Source organism: Mustela lutreola, chromosome X, assembly GCF_030435805.1.
Source record: "Mustela lutreola isolate mMusLut2 chromosome X, mMusLut2.pri, whole genome shotgun sequence".
Lineage (NCBI taxonomy): Eukaryota > Metazoa > Chordata > Mammalia > Carnivora > Mustelidae > Mustela > Mustela lutreola.
Window position 1 is genome coordinate 40,979,119 of NC_081308.1, and position 18,062 is coordinate 40,997,180.

The 18,062-nt window shown below is 46.1% G+C and overlaps 1 protein-coding gene across 1 annotated transcript in view; it reads right to left on the bottom strand.

Annotated features, from left to right (window-relative positions):
* Window positions 1–1,008: 1,008 nt before the first annotated feature.
* Window positions 1,009–18,062, bottom strand: part of SLC9A7 (solute carrier family 9 member A7) — a 138,133-nt gene continuing 121,079 nt past the window's right edge. Inside the window, exons 16-17 of the mRNA XM_059158749.1 lie at window positions 10,899–11,004; window positions 1,009–7,127 (exon numbers count right to left, since the gene is read on the bottom strand). Coding sequence (XP_059014732.1) covers window positions 6,876–7,127; window positions 10,899–11,004 — 358 coding nt within the window. The 3' untranslated portion in view covers window positions 1,009–6,875. The remainder of the gene's footprint in view (window positions 7,128–10,898; window positions 11,005–18,062) is intronic.

The window sequence follows — 18,062 nt, forward strand, 5'->3', positions numbered from 1 at the left end:
TCCCCCTACACTTGCCCCTAAATCAATTTCATAAGAAGTACTTTCTCTCCTGGGGTGTGGCTCAGTGCGTTAAGCCTCTGCCAACAGCTCAGGTCATGATCATAGTGTCCTGGGATCAAGCCCCGCATCGGGCTCTCTGCTCAGCGGGGAGCCTGCTTCCCCTCACCTTCTCTGCCTGCCTCTCTGCCTATTTGTGATCTCTCTCTCTGTCAAATAAATAAAAAAAATTTTTTTTTAAAAAGGACTTTCTCTCCCTTTGGTGGGAGAACCCTCGTGAGCTGACAGATTTTCTCTTGCAAGTTTTTTCTGTCTGGTGGTTTCATAATTCTACCATGAAATGACTCCGGAGTCAATGTTAACGACAAGACTTGTTTTGTTTTGCTAGGATGCGGGTTTTTTGATGAAGTTCAGTTGTGTGTTTAGGGGAAAAGCTAGTGAACATACAAAGGAATTCATGAAGACTATCAAGGAAGCTGTATTGAGTTCCGGGATCTTAGCAGTTATCCAACACTCAGAGTCTGTTTACGACTGTTGTAGCCCAGGAGAAGTCACAACACAGACCAGATTTAAAGTGTTTCTTTAGGCACATTTAAATCATCTCAGAAGTCTGCTGCAGTGAATTTTAGACCCTATTTTAAAACTCAAGATTTACAAGCACCTAAATCAGGGGTTGGCAAAATCCTCTGCTATAGGAAGTCAGATAGTAAACGGTCCAGGCTTAATGCACAAATCCCTGCTCACTCCTGTCACATGCAGCTTTCTGCATGAAAGCTGTCACAGACATTACGCAAATGAAGGAGCCTAGTGTATTCCAATAAAATTTTATTTACAAAAATGGGGGGGGGCGATTTGGTCCAGAGGGTCTAGCTAGCCTTAATTTGTCAATCCTGGGTTTAGGGGACCTGGAGAGGAATAGCTTCCACCCAGAAAAGAACTCGCCCCCCACATGAGGCCAAGAAACAGACTTAAGGATCACGCCATACTTTTAAAATGCAAAAGAAGATGAGCTCAGCCAGTTGATCTTTTTATTTTGAGTTTTGTAAAAAAAAAAAAAAAAAAAAAAAAAAAAAGCTTTGAGAAAAATGTGTTAAATGTCAGTCAAGGGCAGGAAAACATATAGCTAGCTTTACAGTATCAATCTAAACATACACACAAAGGCAAACAAAGTAAAATGGTAGGGAAGGGTAGCACTTTGGGGGCCTAACTGCGGGTTTGCCTTAGTGCACATAAAGGTTGCCGATAACTCCAAGTCTTTACTTTTTCACAGTTCAGCATACTTTTATTTCATATAACATGTTTATATAGCATACTATAATGTTAATTTTATAAAAACCACCGGTTTGCTACTGGTGAAATAGAAGACAAAATTCTCCCCAATTACACATGTAAACTCTCTATAAAAAAGTTCCCCAGAAGGTCATATCCCATGTTAAATTCATCCTATCCTCTTTTTAAAAATTGCTTTTCACCTTTTACATGAATCTTGGTGGCATTACCATGTAATCATTTTATGGGACAGAGTGAAACTTCCTAAGTGAGAAGGACCAGATGTAGTTTATGTAAAAAATCAAAAAAACAACCTAGGAGGAGGGGCTTCTGCTGGGAAGTTGCTCTTTGAACAAGTGATTTCAGGGATAAATTCCAAATCCACAGACGTAACACCGCCACACCCGGAAATCACTCCTCCACTTCCCCAAAGCCCACCCAGATGTCCAAGTGGTGGGACGGTCACCCAGTTGCCCTGGGGCCTTACCTGCTTTCCATGCTGTCAACAGCACAGCTAGAGTTCCTCTTCCCATGTACAAGGCCCCTTCAGTCTGAGTTCCTCCCACATCCACAGGCCCCCGACCGCTGACCCTGACCTGTGGCAATTCCGTTAACCCTTATTTCAAAGGCGGCCATCCTAAAGAGAAGGTGGCCTCTCTCAAGGGGCTCCCCGTGCGTTTCAGGGCTTTTCAAAATCTGGCCAGACAGGCGGGCCTGCCTTCTCTTCTCCCAGACTCATGTGGCAGACAACTGGCTGCCTGGGTGTTCCATGTGGGCCCTGGCTCTACTCTGCCTTACAAAAATACAACGAACATCCAAAACTGGTTTTGCTCTTCACGAGTTCTGCTCGCACTGGGCGGCGAGACATGTCTGTTAGCTTAAAAACAAAACAAAAGCCCTACTTAGGAGCACTGAAACTGGGAAAAGGGGCTGATTCCTAGGTTTGGTTTTGAAAAGATTGTCAAAGAGCCCACTTGCTTTTCCTAGTTAGAGACTAGCAAAGCTTTCTGGAGTGTTCCTCTGTATATTGTCCTTATTGGGTTTTAGAAAGGCGGAAGGGCCCTTCAGGGTACCAGAGTGAAAGCAGCATTCGGATGGGTTGTTTCTAACTCTTGGCCATTAGATTTCCTTCAGCGCTACTGTAGCAGAGAACCGCATCTGACACTTGAACAGAGACCAACAGAAGGGACGGGAGCTCAGCAGTGTCCCTTTAACGCACGTGACAGACTCCCTCCTACACGAGCTCATCCACAGAATCAGCATCAAGAGGCCTGCATGAAACTCCTCAAGTTCCCCATTTCCCTTGCGGGTGAGAAGTCACGCACTTATTGAATCAGCAAGCTGGCTTTCCAGAAACCCTCGTTCCGGATGACCTCTTACAACAGATGGGGAAAGCAGCATGCCGAGACACCTCTCAGAACTCACGATGGGTACCAAGCTCGGGGCCCGAGGGGTTGAGTCTCCCCTCTGTTGAACCGCTCAGCGGCCCTGCCTGCCAGTCTGTCTCCCCTCAGGGCATCAGTGGTGTTTCTACATTTGGAAACTGTTCTGTTCATATTAAAGTATCTGACACCTTAATATGACCTTGACTTCCCCAGCAGACACAGAGGAGGAGCGAGAGAACTGGGGGTGGGGGTTGTGAATGTGTGTGTCATGAAACAGCCCCTCTACTTTGAAAGGAAATCGCCCTCGACTGAAATGCTCATGGCCAGCTGAGAGAACGTTTCTTGCATTTTTTTAAGAGACTTCATTTGTCCCCCCAACCACAATGTCCTCTGGTCTAGAGAGCACAGCACAACCTGAAAGCTCCTTGCTGTTTGCCTGATGAGACATTTGATGTCGCAGTGAGGGTTTGGGGCTGCAGGGCGTGGGGGCTGGTTCAGCCGCTCCAGGGATGGGCAGAGGCCATGTGATCGCATCTGCCCTCCTCCAGCATGGCAGCCTCATTTCAAGGGCAGATTTCCTTCTCCGGGAGACAAAGTTCAGGTCTCCTCTAGTCCCCAAAGCGAGTACGACCACGCACGGCTGGAGTGCACAGCGCCTGTCTGCCGGCCCGGACAGGAGTCGGCCAACACCACAGCCTCGTGACTTCCAAGCGGTCCTGAGCTTCCTCTCACCCCGCCGCCCTCACTCTGCGCATGAAACGGGCCCACGCCTCTGCTGAGGAGTCCAGCAGGGATTTGGGCCTGGGGATAAGCCAGGTGTGACAAGAAAGCAAGCTGACTGGACTGCAAAGGGGACTCCGAGTAATCGCAGGCTATACTGAAGAGATGACTTCTCCAAAGCCTTCACACCCGCTAGCTACTCTGTGAAGACCGAACCCTTCTTACCATGGAAGGGGGCAAAGACGACAGGTTTTTAACCACCCCCACCCACCCAGTCCATCCACTCAAGTCCCCCATCACTCCTTTCCCTGCACTAAGGTGTTCAAAGGTGACATTTAGGGTTGTGCGTCACGGAGTGCACTCAGGAGTTCGGCACAGACCATGTGCACAAAATCCCTTTGCACCTGTCTGGGCTATATTAATTGTTCGATGCTCGGTTTGTTCCAGAGGACTAGCAACAAGAGGAAACTCACTCTGCTAGACCATTCTTCAAGGTTCCAAACAGGTGCCATGGCAAGTTCTGGACTAAAAGGCTCTCAAGCCTGGCTTCCCAGGAGAACCCCTGAAGATCTACACTAAGCACGGAAGCCAGGCTCTCTCCAAGCCTGCTGGCTATGAATCTCTGAGCACAGGGCCTTTGTACTGATACTTAAAAAAACAAAAAAACAAACAAAAAACTAGCCAGATAATTCTGCATGTGCAGCCAGGGTTGAGAACCTGTGCTCTAGGACACTCAGCTCTGTGGAATTGTCACCACCACCCCCAACCCAGAAAAAATATACTTATAAGAGGTTAAACTGGATGCACTCAGCAGTTTCAATCTGATTTATGCCAGACTGGCAGCAGAGAGTCAGTCTTGAGCTAGATGGTTTTGGGGCTTTGTGGCACCCACTCTTCTCCTCTTGGCATAGGCATAAAGCTTCTAGAAGCTGGAAGCATTTTGATGAACAGGCTCCTTTTCCGGGACCCCTGATAAGGTCAGGATTATTCTCCACATCTTGCAAACAAAAGTTAGGGCCACAGGTCATTGACTTACTCTAATCCACTGAATAAAAAATCCAACCAAATAACTATAACCCTAGCAAAATTTTGATCTTGGCAAATCTCCATTTACTTATAGTAGGTCCAAATAAACGTTTGCATTCAAGACTATAAGACCTTTTTTGGGGGAAACACAACAATCTACAGATTGACTTAGAACTAGGCTGGAGAACTCTAGTTACCTTCTTTCCTTATGAGGGCAATTTCTTATTGATTTGCTGAAAGCTTCCTGGAAAACCAGAATGACAACAAAGCCTTGACTTGAATGAACAAAGAGGGGGTTCTACCTGGTTGGCTCTTTTCAAGAACCTTATCAGGGTTTTTCTGGTAGCTTCTTCCCTCCAAAATAAAATAAGTAAGCAACGTAAGAGGCAAGCAAGGCTTTTTATAAGACCCATCCAAAGAGCAGACCAGCTTCTCTCTCCACCTCCACAAATAACACACAGGAAAGCCTCCTCACCTTCCAAGTTTATAGGCATGACTGGTCATTACTGAGATAACTACTGAATAAAACCTGTGCTGGGTTTGGGCACACAAGCCAAGCCTGGGAGCTTCTCCCTACACTCCGACCCCACGACACAGATGACCTCCAGCGGCTCTGGAAAAAACCTGTTTCTCTGGCTCTGATGCAGAGGTTTTCTCAAATCCTTCACTAGCCTGGGTACTTTGGAGCCTTACGGGTTTAGTTAGGTGGTTTAGCTCGTTTTTTAAGCTTACAAAGCCCATGGAGGCCCATGAGAAAACCAAAATGGACTGTAAGGTACATAGAAAGGAAGGAGGGGAATAAAAATCATTTAATTCTATTATATCGAACCATATGAAATTGCCACTTCTGACTTTGAAAAATGGGTCGATATCGGCAATTTCATATGGCTCAACTTAGTAATTTTTGCCTGTTTTGCACAAATCAATTAAAAAAGCAAAGCAGTAATGTCTTATCTAAATATTAACCATTAAAAATGTGAGTTAAGAAGATTAAATGGCTGGTTTCATTATGGGTGTACTTGACTGGGCCGCCATTTTGTCTGCCACAATAAGAAAAATGGCCACATTTTATGAAAGCATTTTTTTTTTAAAGAGACTGGATTTTCTTTCTAAGATTTTCTTTCTGAATTTTCTTTCTAAGAGACCAGCACTGAAGCATAGAGACCCAGGGAAAATCTCAAACTTGGTTTCCAAGAGCTCTCTCAGTATTTTAGTTACCACGCAGAACAGCTCACCCACAAAGAACCAAAACTAAACACTTAGATTTCAAATCATACTCACACATTTAAGCTGGTACAAGCCTCCCCAGATACCAAGAAGACGACCCTTCTCTACATGGCACTCGGTGTTAAGACATCTAGATTCCTAACCTTAAAGCAGACTAAGTGTCCACTGGACTGAACGATGCTCAATTTTCCATTGACTTGCCTCTCAATCTTCTCCTGGCCACTGACATTCCATGCATTCAGTAGCTCAAAGTTTGGACTTCTACTCTGTCTTTAGAACAGCATCTTGTCTTTTATGGTCAACTTTTCTCACAGTGTGTTCCTCCTGCCCCAACTCTGAAGACTAGCTTATTGCCTCCTAGGCTCCTTGCTGCTCTCTCGTCCCCAGAGAAGCATCGCACACATTTTGGTGTTATTCCTAAACCCCACAGTAGTCACCTCAGTGGTGGCCCTGAAGAAGTGACCGATTTTCGTTCATCAGCCTCTAAACAGTTTCTTCTGTCCTCGGATTAATTCCAAAAACCCAACAGTATGACACAATTTTGCCTTTGGTTTTCAACATTTCAGTAGCTACTTCTTCCTAGAGATTTCCAGAGAAGGAATTCCAATTCTTTCCCCATGTTGAAATGTTCACGGATAGAGTTCCGATCTTTTCCATCTACAGGAAACCCAGGTAGCACAAAAAGTCCAGAAGCCTGACATGAGTTCACAGTCCCACAGCCATCCGTGCTAGGGCTGCCGCACTGACTGCTTCCTCCTGAGCTCTGTCCCATTGACCACTGGCTTCCCATGACCTTTGGAGGTCCGGTCTCGGTGGCCTTCCTTCGGGACCGTTCTTCCAGCCTGCTCTCACCCTGCCTGGCTACTCCTGCAGCCAGCTCAGCTTGCGCTGCTGTGTACGGACCCGAAGCCTCTCCTGGGAGGCCTCCCCACACCTGCTGCGCCTGGCTCGGATTCCGCAGGTGAATGAGTTGGACCGTTAAAGCATGCTATTTGTTTGACTCGGAACAGCACACTACTATGTGAGAAAGTGGGAATGGGTCTGCATTTGTCTTGATGTAGACACACTTAAGCCCCACTGTCTGCATCTTGGGTTAAATTTTAAATGTTAAGAGAGCTTCAGACCTCAATAAAACAGAAGCATTAGTTCCACTGAGTCAGTGCCCTGGCTCAGACAAGCCTGGGCTTGCAGCCATCCTCACCGCACGGGTGGGCTGCCCCATCGCTGCAGCCTGGGGGTGGGGGGGGGCAATCACGCATTATCCTCCAGGGGGAACACTAGGCGTGTGCCCCGACTGGACACCGGCTGGTCTCCTATTCCCAGGGCTCGATCCAGTACCTCCTCTGAGCTGCTCTTGGTTCTCCGACTGCCCTCGAGGCTCGTAGAGGCCGTGTGGGAGCCCGAGGAGCCATTTGCAGTCACTGTGCTGTCCCCGTACGTCAAGGTGAGGTCACCCTCGGTCAGGATGAAATCTGAGTCTTCCTCTCTCAGCGGCTCTTGGTTCTGAAAAGTGCAACGAATGAAAACAGCAAATGGGAGACTGATCTCTGCTCGGGTTGGAGCCAACCTCAACCTCAACCACTCTTCTGAAAACTGGGGCTTGTGAAACTTGCCTGCCTTGAGCCTCTGGTGTGGCTACTGGATGCCAACTGTTGAGTGCTATTCAAGGGAGGGCACCATTGCCCGAACCAGGGCTTTGAAGCTCAGGAAACACTTCCGATTTTTAAATGCCTGACAGCTCAGGGTTAGTACCAAAAGGAAAGAAAGGGAGGCCAGCCTGGGCCTTCAGCTTCCCAACCCACAAGAAAAGGAGGAGGAAAGTCACTGGGCAAAGGTGCAAAGAGGTTTGGAGGTCCCTCCCTTCTCTGGACAGGTCTCCTGAGGGGGCTTCCCGCCCCACACAAACCACCCTAAATGCACCTGGTTTGCATCTGAACTACTCTTTGTCTTAGCCACTGAGGGGCTGAGACAGAGCCCAACTAGGATTGTTTTCCAGTCCCCATAGAAGAACCCCTTCCTTGCAGCCCACACCCTTCCAGCCCCGACAGGAGGCCCTCTGATGGATGCAGTGAGGCGTGGAGAGGGAAGGAGCATTTTCTTGAGCACGTATTTCAGGCCTGCCAGGGAGGCCACTTGAGCTCTCCTCCAATCCTTACCCCTCCCTGCCTGGGAAGGGCAGGAACACTCCTGTCACCAAGGAGACCGGAGCTAAGAGAACCTATGGAATTAACCCCAAGTGGTCCAGCTGATAGGAAGCAGGGGTGGGATTTCTGAGGCCTCCAGACTGGCTCGGCCCCCAGAGAGGATGGGTCCGGAAGCGGCCCCGCCAGCAGCTGATGCTGAGCCGCTGTTGCTGCAGAGCAGATCAGGACGCCAGACTGGGCGGGAGACAGATGGCTGCCTCTCGAACTCCCAGCCCATGGGGAGGGCTCGGGAAGCGGCGCCGGGTCGGACACAATCCTTCACCCTCTAATGGGTTTCACCAGCAAAAAGAGGGGTGCTTCGGTCCCCTGCTGCCCCCATGGCACATCTGTCAAACACAGTTCTGGAATGCTTTGGCTAAACTGTTCTCGCTCTCCTAGTTCCCAACTGTTCTTCAAAGGGCATCTGGAGCCCCTGCATTGTTTCAGCCACAAGGTGTCCTGGATGCAGGACATGGGACCGGCATCCCCGACAGCCTCCCGCCCCCCTCCCCAAGACGCTCCCCCACCAGTCATGCTGCCCAAGGCGACGGGCACATTCTCCCCGGCAAGCCTGCACTCCCCCACCCTTCTTGGTGCCCTTCCCTGAGGCGCAGAAGCCACAGCAGGAACTAGAGGAGCACCTGGTTAATGCATTCCGCCCCCAGGAGTGCCGGCCCCCTCCTCCAGGCCCAGCCTGTCTGCGTGTGCTCGCTGGTGACAAGCACAAGCCTGCTTTCCGCATTGCACCCCAGTGATGTCGACTTCTCCACGCTCCACAGCGTGACTCCACTAAAATCAATGCTTCGGCTTTGACAGGCAAGCACGCGCGACTCTTCTTGCTCGCAGCCCCAAATGCTCACGGAATGAGGTAGAGTGCAAATGTGCAACCGAGTAAGAATCCTCTACTCGGGCAGAACGTACTCCCAAAACTCACTCCAAACTCCCCATATTCCTCCTCACCATTAGGGTTTAGAAAGTCCCAAAGCTCCATCTGTCCTGCCATAGTCTTCCTAACAAGAAATGAGCTCACACTCCCTGTTTTAGCATGTTCCATTCCTCCCATGCCTGTGAGTGCTAAGTAATATTTTCATTCATCTCTGTCAAAATACCGCAGCCGAGGCTCTTGGCTCTCCATTTTCAGGGGGAGCCTCTCCTGGCACGCAGCATTTTACTCTTTCGAGGACAGAGAGGAATGTGAAGCAACAGTACTGAGGGAAATGCCATAGATGCAGCCTCGCCCCCTACCGCAGCCCCAGCCAAGCACCCCTGCCCCCAGACACCAGCCCCTGTGTGGCCCCACGCTGACCCCTGGCAGTGGGAAGCCAGGCTTAGATTCACCGACAGGAGAAAGCAAGATTGGCTGTTGACCCACTCCATTACGAAACTCACAAGCCTGGACAAAGAGTACCCAAAATAAGGACATTGTAAAACCCAGTGGAGAGGGATTTCCAAATCAGAGCTTTAATGAATGTGATGCGCGGGTGATGAAAGCAGTCTACTTCCTTGAATTCTAGATGTTAAGCTGGAGGTCTGTATAATCATGCAACCAGCTGTCTACTGCAGGCTGCCATGAGAATGCTGTCGAAGAACCCTGCAAACACTTGTGTTGCAGGATCGTGCCTATTTTAAACCATCAGCGGTCAACATCATGAACAGCAGAACCCTGTTTCCTAGGTGGATATTCAACCTGAGTGGTTTCGAGTAAGTGCAAATAGGGAATGAGGGACATCTTCAACACCACCCGATGAAACCAAAAGTACCAACGCTCTGTAGGTGACAGGTGAGGACTACAGTGTGTCAAACAGCCACGCGAGAGCAGCCCAGCCCGAGACCCTCACTGGGCTCCAAACTCCAGAGGGGGCCCTTCCCCTCTCTCACCTTGGACTTCCTCAATTAATTTTTCAAAGACTCTATGCTCCCACTTTCGACAATAGCAAGCCTCACTGTGTGTGCAGCTGAGACCCTGCTCGGGACCCCAGCCCCAAGCAGCAGGGGCAGTATGGGGGATTCTTGCTTCTTGACCAAGTTGCCCCGTCTCTGAGGAGGCTGCTCCTTAGCACACGGACCCCAGCGCCCCCCACCACCCAGCTATGCCCCCTGACCCTCTGTAGCACCCGAATGCCAACGATCATTCCCAAGCCCGCTGCCCCGCCCCATTAGAACCGACCTGGTTAGGGGCCTTCTCTCTCAGATCTGAGCTTTGCATTCTGCTTTCTCAACGCCAATCAAGTCAATTGCAGGTTATTTACAAATTCTCTGAAACCTGCACTAGGGTGGCCAATTACTAATCCTGGGACCTAGGCACTTTCTTCTTCTGTAACCCTGTAGTAGCAGCTTACTTACAGTATGGCCAAGAGAATAAACTTGGCCTTTGTGAGCTGTAAAGCTCTACACAAATTTGAGGAGTCCTTCTCTCCTAGAGCAGAATGGTTGTGTTCGTGACCAGATGATTGGGGAGGCAGAGTAGAGAGGAAAAAGGGCCTCTCCTCTCTCCTCTAGTCCTTTTATGTGGAGAGCTGCTTGCCCTCCCCACCCCTCTGCCCAGCAACCCACAGGAAGAGCTCACAAGTCAGCCCCAGAGCTCAGATGTCCACCAGTGTGGATATTCTTTTTGTACTGTGCTAAGTCTGAAACTGAAAACGGAAAGGACCTAACCACATCAATGTAAATAAAGCATACACAAAAAAGAATCCTCACATCTGCTAAAGACTTTGTGGTTCACAGTGTTTTTCTGTATCTTAGCCTTTAATCTCACAGCCAGCTTGTGCAACTGGGCCCACTTTATGGATAGGAAAACCAAGGCACAGAATACTTAAATGGCCTCAGGGCTTGGCTTCAAATCTAGTTGCTCTGATTCCAGATGGAGTACTCTTTCTACTACACCATGGCTGTGATGTGACGGGACCCCATGGCCCAGGTAGAAGATTTCTCTGTTACTGTGCAAAACAGATCAACATAAGTCAGCCATTTCTAATCATCTTATTCAGAGAAGCAAAACCAGTGGATCTGGACGCAAGAGATTTCCTCTTTTTGGAGAAAACACTCCCCGGGGACAGCGAGCAGGAAAACCTGCCTCACGTGTTGTACTTACGTCATACACCTGGGGACTGGTCAGACACCGAGCAAGCAGGCCACACCAGGCTGGGAGCGTGGTGGTCAGTGGGGGGCCGCTGTGTGTGAGGATGGGCTTCAGGTAACTTTAAAAAGAGAATTAAGGAAAAAATGTCTGCAGAGAAGACCCACACTCCACACAACGTGTTTAGAAATCCCCCAGAGTAAACCATCCAGACATCTACCCACAAAAGGCCTCTCCCCACCCTCCTGGTTAAATGCCCCATTTAACCAGTACGCTACAGAAAATCCTTGGGGTCTACAATAGTCTGAATCAAAGATTAAACCATCCTCTGTCAGCCCGAAGTGTTCACTGGTAACTCTCGGGTTGGCAGTTCCCACTTCTCAGGCAATAAGAATATCTGAGGTTCATTCGAGCATCCTTCTCACTTGCTTGTTATGTTGAATGAGAATTTTGGTTTCAATCAGCATTCCAGCTTTGGACACAACCAGCTCATGCCTTGGAAACAGGAGACAGATTATCAGCTTCTCCACCTGGACACTAGGGGACTGCCCCGCCCTGTAGAACACCAGGCCGCACCCCTGGCCTCTACCTACTACGACCCCTCTCCCAGGTGTGACAACAAAAGTGTCTCTAGACATGGCTGAATGTCCCAAGAGCTCCGGGTTGGTCAGTCCGTGGACATCTGTGCCACCAAACATGTGAGCCCCTGTGGGAAGCCCCACGAAGCACGCGTCATCTCATGACAGTGCCTGGGCTGTTTCTGGTATCCACAGCCCCAGCACTCTGGAGAAGGCAGAGACTCACATGGCCACGGCCATGGCCATGGTAGGAATGACCGAGAGAACTCACAGGAAGGCGAGGAGGCATCCTAGTCGTCTACACCCCAGGGTCTGGGGGATCCTTCTCAGAGAGAGTCACTCCCAAAAGGACGAGGTGTGGGCTCTGCTATAGCCTTTCACGAAACCAAACCAGCCCCATCTGACCGCTGCCCTCCAACCACGTTTCTGGGAATGGCCTCTGCTGGCCTGTCGACTACTTTGAGTCCGGCTGCAAAGCTGACAGCAGGGCTGGACTGTGGAAGGAATAATGGAGACGCACGCAGGAACCCCAAGGCTACCTTTCAGTGTCCTGCCTGGGGTAGTTCAAAGGCAAGTTCTCACGTCCCCAAATATAAAAGTCCCTCTAACAACTTCTTTAAAAGAGGGAAAAAAGCTATTTACATATAGATTTTTAAATATGCAGATTCTTTGAAGGGCAAAATGAAATATCAAGTCTCTATCCCCACCAATTTTTCTGGTAATTACCATTACGACTTCACCGAAGACCTTTTTTATTTTTTTTAAACTGAGGTATAACTGACATAAGTATTATTTTCGTTTCAGGTATATAATATGGTGATTTGGCCTTTGTATCTGTTGCAAAATTATCACCTCAATAAATGTGGCTACCATCTGTCACCATAGTCATCATACAAAATACAATATTATTGACTATATTCCCCATGCTGTACATTATATCCCTTTGACGTATTTATTTTGCAACTGGAAGTTTGTACTTCTTTTTTAAGATTTTATTTATTGGAGAGAGAGGGAGCGAGAGTGTAATGGGGAGTACAGAGGGACAGGGAGAAGCAGACTTGCTGCGGAGCAGGGAGCACGACACAGGCTCGATCCGAGGAGCCTGGGATCCTGACTTGAGCCGGAGGGCAGACACTTAACTGACTGAGCTACTCAGGCGCCTGAAGAGGTTTGTACTTCTTGATCCCCTTCACCCATTTCACTCCACCAACTTCCTTCCCCTCTGGCAGCCACCAATCTGTTCTATCTGTGAATCTGGATTTTTGTTTGTTTTGTTTTCTAGACTCCATATTTAAGTGAAATCAATGTAGCATTTGTTTTTCTCTGATTTATTTCACCTAGCACGATAACTTCAAGATCTACCCATTTGTCACAAATGGCAAGATTTCATTCTTTTTTATAGCTGAGTAGTGTTCCACTCTGTGTGTGTGTGTACACCACTAGAATATGTTTTTTCTATTTCTTGATTGAAAAAATTTAGTCAGAGGTTTTAAACTCTCTCCTACAAAGGATGGTACATTTAATTCATTTATACTCCTGCCTCTTCAAGTTTTTCCTAATTTTGATTATAATTAATTTTATACAGCAGATATATATATATAGATATATATAGGTGTATATATATATATAGATATATATAGGTGTATATATATCTATATATATATAACATTTACATTCTATTTTATAATTGATAAGTAAATCTTCTATACTTTGTCCATGGACTGAGTCTAAATGTTAAAAGCCACTAAACAGCATTTGAAATAATATTATTATATAAATATTATTCACTGTAGCCAAGCAGAGTGGTTACAGCACTCTTTTTTTTTTTTAAGTAGACTCCATGCCTAGTGTGGAGCCCAATGTGGGGCTTGAACTCACAACACTGAGATCAAGACCTGAGCTGAGATCAAAAGCCAGACACTAGGGGTGCCTGAGTGGCTCAGTCGGTTAAGCATCTCACTCTTCATCTCAGCTCAGGTCTTGATTTCAGGGTTGTGAGTTCAGGCCCCGTGCTGGGCATGGAGCCCACCTAAAAAAGAAAAAAAAAGAAAAAGAGTCAGGCACTTAACCAAATGAGCCACCCAGGTGCCCCATGGTTAGAACACCAGTAAAGGAAATGTAATACAGTGTCATTTAAACTTTGTTAGTGAGAAGAGAACATTTTGAGTGTCTTGCGAAATACAAGATTGTCTTTTAATTTCATTTTGATCTCATTCACTTCTGGGTTTTAAAACAATCACTACTTCTTCAATGTTGTCCCGTTAGTTGAATCTGATTTTGGTTTTATTTGATTCTTATGTTGTTGTTGGCTTTCTCCCCCTTTCTTAAAGAGTCTGCACAGCGTTAACCTTTCTCAACTCTTGGATGTCTGAAAGCCACCCTCCTTCCTTCCCCCCATTCAGTTTGGGGGTAGAATTCTAGGCTCAGGCTTTTTCTTTTCAACCTAGAACTCTGACAATGCTAGATGGTATTCTAACATTCGGTTTTGCTAATGCCACATCTGATTCTTCTCTTTAAAGGCTTCCAGTCTTTCTCTTTGGAAGCCTCATGAGTCCTGCTTTTCCTCCTTAGTTATGGAATGCTCCAATGTATCCATTCATGCCACTCACACCAGCCGGCCCCCCACTCTGGAGACAAGAATCTTCCCTTAGCCAAGGGATTTTTTTTCTTCCATTATTTCTTTGGTTCTTCTTTTCCTCCACCATCTCTACCTTCTTTTAGATTCTGTTAAAGGACTCTGGACCATGTGGCTCTGACCTCTTGATCTTGAAACTCTTCTCTCGTACATCTCTGACTTTGTGCTCGAATTCTCACATATATATTTTTTTTTCCCTCAGCTTCATCTCCCAGATCGACAGTTTGGTCTCCACCATGTAATTAAACTATCCATTACATTTTGGGGTTCATTTCAGAAACCTTATTAATTTCCAAGAGTTTCTTCTTGTTTGCTCGCTTCTTTTTCTAATAGCTTGTTCTTACATTGTGACTGGAAAAGCCTTTCAACTCTAAGGCTTTTATCAGAAAAATTAAAAAAATAAATATTGGGGGGGACGCCTGTCTGGCTCAGTTGGTAGAACAAATATCCCCTGATCTCAGGGTAAAGAGTTAGAGCCCCATGTTGGGTGGAGAGTTTACACACACACACACATATATATTTAAGACATACATGTAGATATATAGGAATTCATTACTTTGACATGTCCCCCATGTCTTTCCTCAGTTTCTCAAGCAGGTGGGGAATCTGACCATGTCAAAGTTGGGTGGCAGGGGAGGTTACTCTAGGGAGAAAAATCTTTGGTGGCCTCAAGATCTGTTTCTCTACCAAGCCCTTCCCAAGCAGTATTTCTACTTTCTTTAGAGAGCTATGGCTTGAAGAGAAAATTAACAGCTACCGGTTGATCTGTGGACACAGGAAATGCCTGTTGGAGCTGTTACTAAAAACATTCTTCAATAAATCACCTAGACAAACTGGCCTGAGCCTCGCTTTGGTCTTGGGCTATGGTTTTCTCTGCTACAATTCTGTCTATCTTTGGTCTTGCAAGTAGTCCAAAATATTTCTTCTGCGATTCCAAGGAGCTCCGGGAATAAGGAGGGAGCTGGTGTGCGTGCTGAATCTCTCATCTTACGTTGCAAGCTGGTCTATTCCATTGTCAGGATTATTCAGTGAAGGAGGTACCACACCTGCTCCTACTGGCTTGTGGGGCTCATTCCCATCCAGGGAAACCCTCTTTTGATGCAGCCAAAGCCCACGTTTTCTTGTTTGATCATCTGTGGAGCTATAGAATGAACCATGGGCCCCTTCCTCATCGACTTCTTCAGACACTCTGTGCCTGCTTCTGTTCCTAGTTTCTCTCCTCCAAACTAAACAAGCAGAAATCCTAGCCACTAAGCTTTACATTCAGAGACTTTAGAGATCACTCCTGTTGCTCTTCAAAGAATCAATTTCGGCCGCATTTGGCTTCACTAAAGTATGACTCACACAAAACTACAGGTATTAAAGGCGAGGAGATGTTTAGACAGGTATATATTGCAAAACAATTACCACAATCAAGCTAATTAACATATCCATCACTTCACATACTTACCATTTTTCTGTGCATCTGGTGTGAAGACTTTAACATCTACCCCCTTAGAAAATCTCTAGTATAGATCATTAACTACTCACCATGCTGTACATTAGGTTTCCAGAACTTTTCATCTTATAACTGAAAGTTTGTTCCTTTGACCAACATCTCTCCACTTCCTCCACTCTCCAGCCCCTGGCAACCACCACTCTTTGCTCTATTACTATGAGTTAGATTTTTCTAGATTCCACCCATAAGTAAGATCATGCAGTATTTTTCTTTCTGTGCCTGGCTTATTTCATAGCCTAATGTCCTCCAGGTTCCACCACGTTGTCCCAAATGGCCAAATTTCCTTCATCTTTAAGGCTGAATAATGTTCCACTATATACATGCCGACTCACACACATCTTTATCCATTCGTGCACTGATGGATACTTCAGCTGTTTCCATATCTTCATCACTGAGAATGATGCTGCTATGAACATGGGAGTGCAGATACCTCTGAGATAGTGATGTTATCTCCTCTGGATATATACCCATAGGTGAGACTGCCTGATCATACGGTAGTTCTGTTTTTAATTTTTTTGAGGAAGCTCCATACTGTTTTCCATAGTGGCTGCATCAATTTACATCCCATCAATACCATACAAGGGTTTCCTTTTCTCCACATCCTCCCAACACTTGTTATCTTTTGACATTTTGATAACAGCCATCCTAACAGATGTTAGGTGAGATCTCATTATGGTTTCAATTTGCATTTCACTGATGATTAGTGATGTTGAACAACTTTCCATGTATTTGGTGGCCAAGTATATGTCTTCTTTGGAAAAAAATGTCTACTCAGATCCTTTGCCTATTTTTTAATTGGGGTCTTTGGGCTCTTGTTATTGGGTTGTAGGAGTTCCTCGTATAATTTGGATATTAATCCCTTATCAAATATATGATTTACAAATATTTTCTCCCATCCCCCAGGTTGTCATTCCATGTTGCTGACGGTTTCCTTTTCTGTGCAGAAATTTTTTAGTTTGATGTAGGCTCATTTGTTTATTTTGCTTTTGTTGCCTATATTTCTGGTATCAAATCCAAAAACTCATTGCCAGGACCATTCCCCTACGTTTTCTTTCAGGAGTTCTATGGTTTCAGGTCTTGCATTTAAGTCTTTAAACCATTTTGAGTTGATTTTTGTGAGTGGTGTAAGATGGGTTCCAATTTCATTTTTTTGCAAATGGATATCCAGTTTTCCCGGAGCTGTTTATTAAAGAGACTGTCCTTTCCCTATTACGTATTCTCAGCACCTTAGCTGAAGATTAGTTGATTGAATATGTGAGGGTATATTTTTGGGCTCCGTATTCTGTTCCACTGGTCTGTGTATCTGTTTTAATGCTAATACTGTACTATTTTGATTACTATACCGTTGTAATATAATTTGAAATCAGGAAGTGTGATGCCTCCAGCTCTGTTCTTTTTGCTCCATGGAATTTTAGCTATTCAGGGTATTTTGTGGTTCTATACAAATTTTATGATTTTGTTTTTATTTTATTAAAAAAAAAAAAACACCATTAGGGGCACCTGGGTGGCTCAGTCATTAAGTGTCTGCCTTCAGTACAGGTCATGATCCCAGGGCCCTGGGCTGGAGCCCCACATTGAGCTCCCTGCTCCGTGAGCCTGCTTCTCCCTCTCCCTCTGGCCTGCTGTCCCCCCGCCCCCATTGTGGGTGCTCTCTTTCTCTCTCTCAAATAAATAAAACCTTTAAAAAAAAACCCCATCATTAGAATTTTGGCAGAGATGTACTCATGTACTCAATCTGTAGATTGCTTTAGGTAATATGGGAATTTCAACAATATTAATTCTTCCAATCTATGAACACAGATATCTTTCCATTTATTTGTGTGTCTTCAACTTCTTTCATCAGTGCTTTTTAGTTTTCGGTGTGTAGATCTTCACCTACTTGGTTACATTTATTCCTAAGTATTTGTTTTTGATGGTATCATAATGGAATTGTTTTCTTTTTTAAGGTTTTATTTATTAAAGAGAGAGAGAGAGAGACAGACAGAGCATGAGCAGTAGGGGAGGAGGCAGAGGGAAGGGAAGAAGCAGACTTACCGCAGAGCAGGGAGCCTGACACAGAGCTCGATCCCAGGACCTTGGGATCATGACCAGAGCTGAAGGCAGATGTTTAAGCCACTGAGCCACCCAGGTGCCCTGGGACTGTTTGCTTAATATCTGTTTTGGATAGTTCTTTGTTAATATATGGAAATGCAACAGGTTTTTGTATGTTGACTTTATATCCTCTGACTTTACCTAGTTTATTAGTTTTCAAAGAGTTTTTTGGTGGAGTCTTTAGGGATTTCTATATATAAGGTCATGTCATCTTTAGGGGCGCCTGGGTGGCTCAGTAGGTTAAGTGTCTGACTCTTGGTTTCAGCTCAGATCATAATTTTATGACTCCTGAGATCAAGACCCACGTCAGGCTCCACACTCAGCAAGGGATCTACTGGAGATTCTCTTCTCTCCCTCTGCCCCTACCCCCGCTAAAA